This window comes from Aedes aegypti, chromosome 2 (assembly GCF_002204515.2).
Source record: "Aedes aegypti strain LVP_AGWG chromosome 2, AaegL5.0 Primary Assembly, whole genome shotgun sequence".
Lineage (NCBI taxonomy): Eukaryota > Metazoa > Arthropoda > Insecta > Diptera > Culicidae > Aedes > Aedes aegypti.
The window spans coordinates 115620214-115634325 of record NC_035108.1 but is presented as its reverse complement, the minus strand read 5'-3'; the positions used below and the strand labels follow the sequence as shown (position 1 = coordinate 115634325).

General features: G+C 42.8%; 2 protein-coding genes across 8 annotated transcripts in view; one reads left to right on the top strand and one right to left on the bottom strand.

Moving 5' to 3' along the window:
• Positions 1-2593: 2593 nt before the first annotated feature.
• LOC5565537 (glycerol kinase) lies at positions 2594-12803 on the top strand. 6 transcript variants are annotated; one of them, XM_021842053.1, is made up of 4 exons: positions 2594-2921; positions 3087-3646; positions 6452-7333; positions 12455-12803. In XM_021842053.1, the coding sequence occupies exons 2-4, from the start codon at positions 3155-3157 to the stop codon at positions 12632-12634; spliced, it is 1554 nt and encodes a 517-aa protein (XP_021697745.1). In that variant the 5' UTR covers positions 2594-2921; positions 3087-3154; the 3' UTR covers positions 12635-12803. The 6 variants fall into 6 exon arrangements, with proteins under 6 accessions (XP_021697745.1, XP_001649900.1, XP_021697746.1 ...); XM_001649850.2 differs by having other exon boundaries at positions 3084-3646; XM_021842054.1 differs by having other exon boundaries at positions 2594-2925; positions 3108-3646.
• The window catches only part of LOC5565536 (BTB/POZ domain-containing protein 10), a 21636-nt gene continuing 20233 nt past the window's right edge, over positions 12710-14112 (bottom strand). The window contains exon 5 of one of the 2 annotated variants that reach the window (XM_021842055.1): positions 12710-13438. In XM_021842055.1, the coding sequence (XP_021697747.1) occupies positions 13281-13438 (158 nt within the window). In that variant the 3' untranslated portion in view covers positions 12710-13280. The remainder of the gene's footprint in view (positions 13439-14112) is intronic. The other variant, XM_021842056.1, reaches the window with a different exon arrangement.

The following is a 14112-nucleotide window of genomic DNA, read 5'->3' as shown; positions in this document are numbered from 1 at the left end:
ATTTGATAATGAACGTCATAACTATTTGTTGTTTCTAGTGATAACTAGATGTATTATTTTTAATACTTATAGCTTTGATCTGAACGCAGTATTAGACTACAGCATATATTGCGTTTCTCTTGAAAAAATGTGCAGCTAGTTTCCACTAGAAATAACAAGCAGGCATGACGTTACTAAATACGATAGGACGGGATATTCACCGTATTCGTTTTGAATGGTAAGAAATGCTTCAAATAAGAAGTGATGGAATCGTGGTTCATCCTTCGCCGCCACACGCCGTTCTCCTGCACGCCGCCGAAGATCGTCCTTAGCACTCGGCGTTCGAAAACCCCAAGAGCTTGCAAGTCCTCCTCGAGCATAGTCCACGCCTCATGCCCATAGAGGACTACCGGTCTTATGAGCGTTTTGTACATCGTGCATTTGGTGCGGGGGTGAATCTTTCTTGACCGCAGTTTCTTCTGGAGCCCATAGTAGGCACGACTTCCGCTGATGATGCGCCTTCGTATTTCCCGACTAACATTGTTGTCAGCCGTCAACAAGGATCCGAGGTAGACGAACTCGTCCACCACCTCGAAGGTATCCCCGTCTATCGTAACACTGCTTCCTAGGCGGGTCCTGTCGCGCTCAGTTCCGCCAACCAGCATGTACTTTGTTTTCGACGCATTCACCATTAGCCCGACTCTTGTTGCTTCGCGTTTCAGGCGGGTGAACAAATCTGCCACCGTTTCAAATTTTCTCCCAATAATATCCATGTCGTCCGCGAAGCAAACAAATTGTCCGGATCTCGTGAAAATCGTGCCTCGACTGTTAAGTCCGGCTCTCCGCATGACACCTTCAAGCGCAATATTGAACAACAGGCACGAAAGTCCATCGCCCTGTCGTAGTCCCCGCCGAGACTCGAACGAACTGGAGTGTTCGCCCGAGATCTTCACGCAGTTTTGCACACCGTCCATCGTTGCTCTGATCAATCTTGTGAGCTTCCCGGGAAAGCTGTTCTCGTCCATGATTTTCCATAGCTCTATGCGGTCGATACTATCGTATGCCGCCTTGAAATCGATGAACAAATGGTGCGTAGGGACCTGGTACTCACGGCATTTCTGGAGGATTTGCCGCACGGAAAAGATCTGGTCCGTTGTCGAGCGGCCGTCGATGAAACCTGCTTGATAAACTTCCCACGAACTCGTTTGCTATAGGTGATAGACGACGGAAGAGAATCTGGGATAGCACTTTATAGGCGGCGTTTAGGATGGTGATTGCACGATAATTTTCACACTCCAGTTTGTCGCCCTTTTTGTAGATAGGGCATATAACGCCTTGCTTCCACTCCTCCGGTAGCTGTTCCGTTTCCCAGATTCTGACTATCAGCCGATGCAGACAAGCGGCCAACCTGTCCGGGCCCATCTTGATGAGTTCGGCTCCGATACCATCCTTGCCAGCGGCTTTGTTGTTCTTGAGCTGTTGAATGGCATCCTTAACTTCCCCCATCGTGGGAGCTGGTTGATTTCCGCTATCCGCTGTGCTGACGTAGCCATCGCCTTCGCTGTCCTGACCTTCTGTGCCTGTGTTCTCTGCGCCATTCAGGTGTTCATCGTAGTGCTGCTTCCACCTTTCGATCACCTCGCGTCCGTCCGTCAAGATGCTCCCATCCTTATCCCGGCACATCTCAGCTCGCGGCACGAAGCCTTTGCGGGATGTGTTGAGCTTCTGATAGAACTTCCGCGTTTCTTGAGAACGGTACAGCAACTCCATCTCTTGGCATTCCACCTCTTCCAGGCGGCGCTTTTTGTCCCGGAATAGGCGGGTTTTGCTGTTTCCGCTTCAGTCTGTATCGTTCCACGTTTTGCCGCGTACCATGCTCATGGGAACACCTAATTTATCCTAAATTTTTAAATTTATCGAGATCGTTTGATTGTAAATCATAAGTGATTTGATTTTTATCAATAATTACATCAGTGAACCAACAAGTACAGTATTTGAGTACCCTAATGAACTTTTAGAACCATTCAACAAATTTACAGTATTGAATTCGTTGAATAGTGATGGTGATCTACTGACACCATGAGCGTTAAACGGTGAACGCTGAGCCAGTCTCATGATTATCGATGCTCTAATGCTGGACCCTGTTTTAAGAGATGTGAATTCTGGGCATTCATGTTTCCAATACTGTGATTGTGACAGTGTTTATCACACAGTTTAACACATTGAAGAAATCTGAAAAACAGTTATTTTTTAGTTGAAACTTTAAAATATATAGATATAGCCTTTCCTCAGTTATTTATTTGAATTATTTTATTTGAAAATAATATGCATATTTGTCATCTACATATTTGCTGAAGATACAATCAAGCTATTTCTTTTATTATGTTACGTTAATTATTGAAATCTGTCAAAATATATGTTGTAGTTCAAGGTATGTCTGAAGGACTGTAAGGACACAGATCTAACCCCCTATTTAAGGTTGAGCATTTTGTACGGAAAATTAAAAAAAAAATCTATTGTTCAATATTGTTCGTTCAATGCCTATACTATGCCTTGTTTTGCAATTTATAGGTGGAAAAGGTTCAGCGACTCAAAACGGCCAAACAAAAATAACGATTACCCTTGAGCGAAACCGACCATTTTCACACCACCTCACGGTGCTGTTTATAGATGTGCGCCGTTTATTATCCATCCGTCTTTTATCAACACAATTCTATACAAGCTTGTGTCTTTTATTCTCCAGTGTTCAAACAGTTTGTATGTACATTCAGTGCAATATAGGTTTGCCGTTTGTGACACCTAATTGGAGGCCTGTGAATTCCTTAAAAAAAAAGCACGAACGTCACGAACTGGAACTGATAGGTTTAAAGATTAGATAAGCAGGACTTTGGTCGGATTGTTTAATAGCGATTTTAGTTCAATCGGGAAAGCTAACCGAACAGGTAGGTAAATCATCTATACAGGATACTGGTATATCGATATCACCAACACCTCTTCCTATCTCAGTGGGCAGTGTTCTAGATCTTGTAGGGAGCTCGAAGCCTACTTGGTTCGACTACGCGGGATACCATACTATATCGATATCACATCTCTCCCTATCTCAGTAGACAGTTATTTAATTCTCGTAGGTAGCTCAAAGCCTGCTTGATTCAACTACACGGCCTACCTGGTCAAGATGTCCCACACCAACAAGTTCGGCGACTTGGTTGGTTCCATCGACGAGGGAACCAGCTCGGCACGATTCATCCTGTTCCGGGCGGAAACCAGTGACATTGTTTGCTTCCACCAAAAGGAACTGCGCCAGATGTACCCCCAGGAAGGCTGGGTCGAGCAGGATCCGAAGGAGATCCTGTCCGTGGTTGAGGAATGCATCGAGAAGACCATCGAGAAACTGCAGGAACTTGGTGGCAGCCCGACCGACATTGTGGCCGTCGGTGTGACCAATCAACGGGAAACGACCATTGTGTGGGACAAAACGACGGGAGAACCCCTGTACAATGCCATCGTGTGGTTGGATATGCGAACGGCTTCCACCGTCGATCAGCTGCTGGAAACGGTTCCCAATAAGACCCGGAACAAGAACTATCTGAAACCGTTGTGTGGATTGCCCCTGTCGCCATACTTTTCGGCGGTCAAGTTGCGCTGGCTGATCGACAATGTTCCAAAGGTGAGTTTTAATGCGATTTTAATCTAACTTGCGCTGTGGAAAAATGAAGATTGTATTATCTTATCGTCAATCGGATATAGCAATGGTTCCATACATAATTCTCACGACAGTCGACTCTCCATATCTCGATAATCTTTATCTCCATATAGAGATTTAGAATAATCAAAAACGGTACGAACCAGGTAGAAGTATCAATTTTATTAATGCATTCCATTACGAAGTAAAAGTGATTAGGCTAAATTTAATCAAACATTTTAAGGAATTCAGCTCCATAATGCCAGATGGCTCATGAGCGTATTAAATAAATGATTAAGCAAAAAATAATCTTTTTGTTTGAAATACTATTCTTTTGACATTGTATACCGTCGGTTCGATAACTTTGAAAATTTCTTAGCCCTGGAGATTTTTTTTCGAAACTTGTGTGCCAATTTAAGATGAAACATCTTGAAATTCAAAGATGGCCACCACAATGGTCTACTTGTGCCCCTACTCACGTTTTCAAAGGCACTAATCTGTAGAAATAGTTTGAAAACGTTTCTGATTTTCTTATTTTAAGCTTTCTGCTAGTGCACAAAGCCAAAATGAGCCATTTTACGAGACGTTTCGGAACAGCTGATCGCCACAACGGCGTCAATTGACAGGAGACCTGGGATTAAATCCAGCGTGATTTTCAATAACGCCTCATCTTACCAAACGAGGACATGGAGAAAATGACAAAAATGAGATCCAAAAATGTTCGTTACTGCAACATTACACCTAGTTATTGTATCAGCTACCTCTTTGTTACTCATATTGCACATAAAAAGGCATTTTTGTGATCAGAAATATTTTAATATTTTTTCTCCATTTAAGTTTTTGCCTGTATGAAAAGCTACGCTAGAAATGCGCACAGTCATCAACCATCATCATCGCGAAAACTGACGCCGATGATTGAAAAATCCCAGGTCTCCTGTCATTTGACCAGGCTTCGTAAAATGGCTTATAAAAAGATCACTGATGTTGGATGCTTCCTTCGCGAGATTTCTGCCCATGAAGTTTTAGTGCAATCTCAGAAGTTGATTCCAAACTATTTCACCTTGAAAACTTCAGAAATTTATTTCGAAACTGCGGAAACTATCCCGGGAGATCCTCAAGTAATTTCTCTAAGAATTGTACCATAAAGATGAGCTACTTTATTGTACAATTCTTAGAGAAATTACTTGAGAATCTTGGGGTAGAGATACTCCCGGGATAGTTTCCTCAGTTTCGAAATAAATTTGTGAAGAAAGATAAATCACCGCAAAAGCTTCTAGAGGAATTCGTCAATTAGTATCTAAAGGAAACGGGTAACAAATTCCTGCAGGAGTTCATGAAGCAGATCCTAGAAGGGCGCCTCGAGGATCTTCTGGAAGAGCTCTTGGAAGAATCTCACAATCGTAGAAGAAAAAATATCAATAGAAGTCTCAAGGGGGACTTTATATCAGTGTTCTGAAGAAATTACTGAAGAAATTCTTGAAACACTTCAAATAATAGCTGGATAAATTTTTGATGTAATTTCTAGAGCAATAGGAATTTGTCCTAAGAATCTTACCAGGTAAGTCGTTAATTGATATCACTTTTCTATAGACAACATTGATAAAAAAAATGTGAATCGGTAATTGTGTGGGGTGGAGATACCACACTAAAACAAAATTTTGTTGGATTTATGTAGGAATTGTCAGAAACTTCAATGCAATTTCTTAGAAAATCTCACAGCGTATTTGAAAATTGTCCACAGAGGAATGCCTGAAACATTATCAACGTGGGTTTTCGCCCAGAATAAGTTATCGATGAAAACTCAAAAAAAAAATCTCCAAGAATTTTTGGTGAAATTGTTTAAAAAACTATATAGAGATTCTTCAAAGACGGGCTGGATTATTTGATTGTGTAGGTTCTGGAAAACTTCCAGTAGGAATGTCTGCAAGAATCTAAAAGGAAAAAAATAGTAAAAGGTTTTATCAGTTTCAGTCAAATTTTAAATTCTAAATAATTTGTTGAAGAGATTTAAAAACGATCCTCGATTGTGTTCCTGAAAATAACTATGTGGAGGAAATTTCGAAGAAACTGTTGAGATAATTTATGGAGAAATCATTTGAAAGAGGTACCCGGAAACATAATTTGTGGAATTCTTAGAAGAATCTTAGAAGTAATAAATGAAGTGATCTCTAGTGCATTTGTTTAGACTAATAGTAATTTTGCTTGCAAGACACTGAGCATTTGCTACTCCATTATTACAAGAACAACTATATTTGCACAAGGAGCCAACAGATTCTACTTGGGATTAGACTCAGTGTGCAAGTATTGGGGTTTCAATTCTTTGTACTAAACAATTCCGGTGCCGGCTGTGTCCGCATGCAGGTCAATTTGGGATGGGGAGGAAAGGTTGTCGTGTTACTCGGCTTAAAAAAAAGCCATTGAGTCCTCTGGACTTCTACGAGAAAACACTGGAAGCGTTGAAAATGTTAAAGGGGTGAATTGAAAGATTCGTCCTGGTAAACGATACGCTTAATAGTAAGAGCCCTAGGCGTCATTCATAAACAAAGCTTCATTTTACTAATTACACAGATCCTTAAAAAAGTCAATAACAAAGCCTCAATTGAAAGAGTTAGTGAATTTACTAGTGGATATGCGTAACTGAAACTGATGAGGGCTACAAGTGGTAGTCGAAATACGTGTATCTGTCAAAAGATAATGCAATTAGGGCGGAATTATGAGGTATTGAGAGTTGACTGTAATCTAACAATGACCAAATAGTATATAGTGACTAACCCCCTGAATTACCCCTAGGTGAAAACGGCCATCAAGAACGGCAACTGTCTATTCGGGACGGTCGACACATGGCTGATTTGGAATCTCACCGGCGGCGTCAATGGAGGAGCACACGTTACCGATGTCACCAATGCATCCCGTACCATGCTGATGAACATCGAAACGCTACACTACGATAGGACGTTGGGCAAGTTCTTCGACATTCCATTTGAGATCCTGCCGGAGATACGGTCCAGCTCGGAGGTGTACGGCAAAATTTGTCTGAAGGCCCTAGAAGGAGTTCCGCTAAGTGGATGCCTGGGAGATCAGCAAGCGGCTTTGGTGGGACAGGAGTGCCTTGTTCGAGGTAAGGCCAAGGCCACCTACGGAACCGGGTGCTTTTTGCTGTACAACACTGGAAATGCGTTGATTGACTCGTCGCATGGTTTGATTACGACCGTTGCCTATCAAATGGGTCCGGAAGCTCATCCGACGTACGCTCTGGAGGGATCTGTCGCTATAGCGGGCGCGGCTCTTGGATGGTTACGCGACAACATCAACATTCTGACCAGTGCCAAAGAATCCGAAGAATTGGCGTTGTCGGTGGAAAACAATGGCGACGTTTACTTTGTACCTGCCTTCAGTGGCCTCTACGCTCCTTATTGGAACCAGGAAGCACGTGGCGTTATCTGCGGAATTACGGAGGATACCCAACGGGGTCACATCGTACGGGCGAGTCTGGAAGCAGTGTGTTTCCAAGTTAGGGACATTTTGGATGCCATGAACAAGGATTGTGGAATTCCGCTGGTCAAACTTAAGGTTGATGGTGGAATGACCGCCAACTCACTGTTGACCCAGTGGCAGGCGGACTTGATTGGGCTGGAAGTGCAACGGCCTGCCGTGGTGGAGACCACAGCTTTGGTAAGTGATATTAATTATTTGGTTTAATTACTGTTTATCGGAGAGCGTGGCTAAAAGTTTTCGCGAACTTCGGTGGTACAACTTATGCAACAGAATTACCTACCTACATATCTAAAATGAACTTTTGCAGTATTTTGGTTGATCGGAATTAAGTAGCATTTCTCGTGGAAAGGCCATAAACACAATGTCGCCATCACTTATTAAAAAACTCTTAGTTAACTGACCCATTCCTACATGATTTCCTGTCAGTGATACGTCACATGGCAAGGATAATGTGCGCATCTATAGGTTTATGAAGAACTAGAATCCGGTCTTCTTCAATGTCAATGGGTTTTGAGCGTTGCAACTTCGTTCTCATACTATTGTGCACCAATTCTGTCAACTCTGATTTCACAGGAAAACGGAGTAAAGAACTTTACGCATACTTCCCTTGTTAAGCTTGGACTACAAGCCTGATGTCCTACTGGAAGGATTTTTTGCCCAAACTGGTTCTTCGTTCTTCCGCAATATATTCTCACCAATACTGACTACATGGGAGCTTAGGTCGGTCCAGCGATCAAATTGTAGTGGTTCGCTGATTCTTCGGCGAAACCAATGGGTCAATAATGTTCAGTTGTATTGTATCGTTCTGGCTGACGGAGTTCAATCGTTCAATCGTTGGCAAGTTTGTCATTTGTTGCTTCTGTTTGGATAGGATTTGTTCTATTACCCTGTCAACAGAATTCCTCGTGTTCTATGGTGGCTTCCACGGTCCCGTCTCCCACCGTTGCGAGCATCCAACGTCCTATGGAATCATTCCGGAAACGACGCTTACTGCTTCCAACGACACACACTGGAGCAGATCGCTGTTTTCAACGGCCAAAACTTTCTTCTGCAAAGTTGTTCATTGAGGCATTTTTGACATTTCTTCCGAAGACACTTACACTCTATCACTGACGTGGGTGCCGCTATATCACCATCCACGTCAGTGATAGAGTGTAAGTGTCTTCGGAAGAAATGTCAAAAATGGCTCAATAAACAACTTTGTAGAAGAAAGTTTTTTGCTAGGACGCTCCTATCGAAAGATAAAACTGATCTAGATCAGTTTTCACTTATCTAGATCAAACCTGCATGAGTCAAAATGTAGTACAAATTTTTCCAAAATACTTTGTCGAAGACACCAAAACCTCTAGGATGCATATCTAGAGTACTAGAGGTTATGGCCGTCGAAAACAGCGATCTGCCCCAGTGTGAGACACAGCTGTTCAACTTTACGAGACATTTGGCCTAGGTCGGAACTCTATATCTACATACGATAATGAAGGCACATCTCAGGCTTCTCGGAAAACCCCGCTAACGTATTGACCGCCTTGACGACCTTGTCGCAGACATCTGGCTCTGATGAACTTTCATAATCTAATCGAGGCCATGGATCGTAATAAGGAGTACCTCCCGAAAATGCAGGTAGGTGCTGAGCAACTCGATGTCAACATTGAGAGCAAAATAATCAGTCCTAGCTGCAAAGCAGGACTACGAGAAAGCCAAGGCACAACTTGGCAAGGTAGAAGGCAAAAGAGACTCTAAGTGTCAGACTGAAATGTTCTTCTTCACAGGCAACGCTTATATATCTGATTATATTATTCGATACGCGATGCGAAAGAGGGGACCTTCCGAGGATCCGGAAAAAATGAAGTACTCAAAAGTGAGTTCATTCCACTCAATTCCGGGGGTTCGTGCGTTAACCTCATTTTGAGTTGATGGGGTAGAAGTTGTTTTCATTTGCAGCCATGCGAAAAAATACCTACTGGCTAGGTTCTTTTCACTCAACCGGCAGATCAAATAACTCAACTTCCAGTTCTATGCCACTTACTCAAATTTGAGGTAACGCACAAAGGTTCGGTTTTTGGGTTGTTTTACTCATCGCTCTCTGACAACAACAGAAGGAGCGAATGAAATAGGGAGAGAAAAATGGATTTTCAGTTTTCTCCGTGTATGGTTGCTAAGGGAAAAGTGACCCATTCTCCAAGGCGCAAGGCAGCAACCCGTGGAAACGAGTTGGAGATAAGAAACAACAGAGGAAACCAAAAACGGAGCCCAAGGAAAATGCTAAACAAAACCGAAAACAGCGAAACGTAGGAATTTAGGCGGGGCCCTCGTTATCAAAACGGAGGAAGCGATATACGCCGAGGTTCTGAAGCCGATGAGAAGCACGGAGAATTGATCACCATAAGGCGCTGATGTGCGGAGCATAAGGCGAACTAGTGAACAGGTGAAATGATCCAAGTCTTAAAGAAGAGCGCCAAGCAAAAGGGTGCAGTCTACAAGCAACTGACACAAGAAGTACTTGGCGTCGAGGTTGATGTAAGATCCCTGACTGCAAAAGCGACTCTCCGGTGTGAAAATGTGTATGAGGAAACCAATGCAGTGAAGGTCTCGGCTGCCCTCAAAGAGCAGTGTGACCTCGACGTAGCCAGTAAGGCCATCCACCTTAGAAAGAGCCCGCATGACACCCAGGTAGCGGCGATCAGGCTGTCGGTTGCAGAGGCCAAAAAAGCGAAGAACTTGGGCATACTCAAGGTAGGCTGGTCGGTTTTCCGGCTGAGCATACAACAGCCTCCTGAAGTTTGCTTCAAGTTTTTCGTGAAGGGCCATAAGTCGTCGAATTGCAATGGTCCTGACAGAAGTAAGATGAGCAGAAAATGCGGCACCGGAGGCCATAGGGCAAGCGATTGTAAGCAAATCACTAAGTGCCTAATATGTGTCGACAGGGCAGACAACGGACACTTAACGGGCGGATCCAAATGGGCACAAGCGGAGTATCAAAGCCATCTCTCCCTTACTCGATATTGAAGGGACCATCGAGTTAGGGAGGTATCGAGTTACAGAACACAAAACCAGTGCAACTGCAATCTAAGGGACCATCGAGTTAGCCATGAAAACCAATTTTTACTATGGTTCTCTAACTCGATATCGAGATATGGAATATCGAGTAAGGAAGAGTTAACCACCATTTAATTTAAACCATTGTGATGCAGCCCAGCAGCTGCTTTGGCAGTCAGCCTCGGAAACTAAGACAACGGGAACCGGGTGGCGGATAAGTCTCAACAGCTAGCAGCTATAGGGACGACATGACGATATTCAATCCAAGAAGCAGTCTTTATCTTAAATGACGGTTTTGCGATAGCAAAAATCAACGGCGTATTCTATTGCGGTTGTTACGCGCCCCCCAAGGTGGTCGATTGACGAATTTTCCAACATGGTCGACAGGATGATAGCCGAACTAGCTAATCGGCAGCCTGGTGATTTTAATGCATCACTTTCCATATAATAAAGTCGCCAGTGGGGTAGCCGCTGCACCAACCAAAGAGGCCCACTATTGTTAGAATCCCTGTCCGCATTAAATGTAGAGCTGGCAAATGTAGATACAGTGAGTACATTCCACAGAAATGTTGCAGAATCGATTAACGACGTGACGTTTTGTAGTCCCAACCTTTAGGTACCATGACGGTTATACTCATAGCGATCATCAATCGATTCGCTATATTATACCTAATACCAGGCGAACGGAGAGCAGTATGATGTAACTCGACCCAAGGCCGAGGTTGGAAAACAGCGCGCTTCGACGGCGAAGTATTCAATGAAGCCCTGAGGCGCGAACGCAACACTCTGGACCTAAACGGTGAAGAACTAGTTGCTGTGATATAACGAGGGTGTGATGCTTCCATGCCGAGAAAAGCCCCTCCTAGAGAGAACAGGCCGCCGGTGTACTTGGTGGTGCGAATCAATTGCTGCGATCGATAATCATTATCCCACAAGCCAGAGTTGCTGAATGACACCCTTACTGCCCCAATTATCTGTGGCTGAGTTCTTTGTGCCATTCAGGTGTTCATTGTAATGCTATGTCCACCCTTCGATCATCTCGCGGTCGTCCGTCAAGATGTTCCCCTCCTGCAAGGACATGTCAGCTTATGGTACGAAGCCTTTGCCGGATGCGTTGAGCTCCTGGTAGAACTTTCGCGTTCATTAAGAACGGCACGGCACAGCGTCTCCATCTCTTCTGCTTCTTCCAAATCACGATTTTCCTAGAATAGGTGGCTTTGTTGTGTTCGTTTTAGTCTATATCGTGCCCCGTTTTGCCTCGTACCGAGCTCCAGCCTGAGCTGGATTCTTCTCCAAAATTTCCTGACACTTCGTCGAACCTTTCGTTTTTTACGCTTCGTTCCACTTATCTGAAAATGCTTTCGGAAGCGTCATTAGTGGCTGCTTTGACTGTCCTATAACAGTCCTCAAAAAGGGCCCTATCGAGTCCGGCTTCATCCGACAACGGTGTCTCCAAGATGCTGCTGATGTACATTAGCTACATCTGGTTGTTTTAGTCGCATTAGATTGTACCGAGGCGAGCGTCGGTACCGTACATCGTCGATGACGGATAGTTTGGGGGCAGTATCAGGTAGTGGTCGGAGTCAATGTTAGCGCTACGATATCATAATGGCCATAAATTGTCGTCCGATCATGCGATTCAGGTGCACTGATACGACTGATTATGTTGGAGACATGTGTTATAAACATGCATATTCTTCGAGAGGACGAAATCTATCAGTCATAGGCCGTTGTCGTTTGTTAAGGTGAAGATGAAGCGAAGCCAAACTTCAAATTTTCAAGAGCACGGATCTGGAGAACCAAACTTCCGTTTGAGCTGAAAACCTAATCGATTGGTCACCACCAGCTAGTTTTCAGCTTAAACGGATGTTTGGTTCTCCAGATCCGTGCTCTTGAAAATTTGAAGTTTGGCTTCGATTCATCTTCACCTTAAATGATGGGCCTTGAACCTTGCATCAGTTGGGGTGCAACTGGTCGGGTCGATTGGAATTTTACCTACTGCCAAATTGATCGTCGAAAATTCATGATAAACAATCGACCTTCAATACCCAACTTGCTCAATCTTTCTTTGATCGACCAATATAAAAGACGTTCGCAGCTCACGTGTGTTGCCGAGATTCTGGTAGATGAATAACATATAAACGTTCATGTAGCGATAAAACTCCGAATTCCCTTGGACTTTAATCATATTTGAGAAAACACGTTAAAGTTAGCCTAATTGATTGGGTACCCCTACTAATCGACTGTCGTTTCTTCCAACAGGGCGCGGCAATGGCTGCGGGTCGTGCTGTCGGCTGCTGGGATGTGGAGAACGTCAGCGTAGAAAGCAACTGTACCTCTTTCCGGCCGAAGATCACCGACGATGAGCGCGACATGAGATACAGCAAGTGGAAGATGGCCGTCGAGCGATCGTTCGGTTGGGAGAGTAATGCGATGGTGTAGAGTTTCAAACTTAGGTATATGTACTGGAAACAGGGCTTTGGGATAAGAAATAGTTCGAGCAATTGTGCATGTTCATACTAGTAGCAACATAAATATGTAATTTATTACACTTTGACTTTTCTTGATAAGACTTATAAAAATAAACAGTTTAAAGATGGAGGACAATCAAGGAGGATGCTTATTTTATTGTTTTTAAAGTTCTCTATCTGTATGGTTACTTGTTGATTAATAAAAATGCTGGTATATAAGTGGATAATAGTTTACTGAAAACGTTGAAGATATTACAAACCTAATGAAACTGACATTGGCCACTATTGAGCTCAATGTCTTGAGTAGATTGAAACAAGTCTTGAAAAGAAAGTAATATTTAAAAACAAAACAACACGAAGAAAATGAAATTCGTTCAACGATATTTAATAGTTGAGTAGTGGTAAAAATATTAAATATAAAGATAATATTTCAATGCATTTGTGTCGTCCCTTTATTTCGAAAATGGAATCATCTTGATCCAGCACAGCGTATAGAAGTTTTATGAACAGTAATCGATTTAGCAATCAAATATGTTGTTTCAATAATTTGGATTAGATTTTATCGTTTGCTTTACAGTAGTGCGTTGATTTCCTAAAGATCTGATTTTATCCCATACTTACGGCTCGTCGGATCCGGCCACGTCTTCTGGGTTCACCAGTCCACCGACAGCTCCCTCTTCCCCATCGATGGCAATGGCCGCTACGATAGGACGAATTGCATCCACGTCCGGCTCGTTTGAAATGTCGAAATGTCGCTGCGGTAGGGGATTTCCAGCTACAATAAAAAATGAAAATAATTTCAAAATGCTATAGATTTTTACGAAAGCAGGGCTGATAGCGACTAAGTGTCTTGAAATGGGAACTTTAGAGACCTCTTTCGTGAAAAAGAGACCAAACAGGAGGAAAAAATGGTCTAGAAAAACCAAACAGGAAGAAAAAATGGTCCAGAAAATCAAACAGAAACTAGAAGATAAGCTGTTTTTTGCTCAGAGTATATCAGCAGACATTTCTCTAAGATATTTTTGGTGGGAGTTCCTCATGACATTACATAAAGTTTTATTGCTCGTATTTCTGTTTTTTTTTACGTTTTGTCCAGGAATTGATATAGGAACCCCTCCAAGAATTTCGTTTTAGATACTTTCAGGAACTATTATAGGGATAATAACAGAAGCTTCCTCAGAGATTCCATTAAGAATTCCTCTTAAGATTCCTTTAGATTTTTGGTCAAGAAAATCATAAGTTCTCCTGGAATTTATCCAATGGTTCTACCATTATTTTCGCTAGGACTTCCTTCAAGATTCTGATATGAAACATCCTCTAGAATTGAACCAGTATTTCCTACAGCGATTCTTTAGGATTTCTAACAAAATAGTCATTCAGTACTTCTTAAAGATTTCAGTTCTATTTCTATACGAATATCTTCAAGAATTACCCTAGGGATTGCTCCTA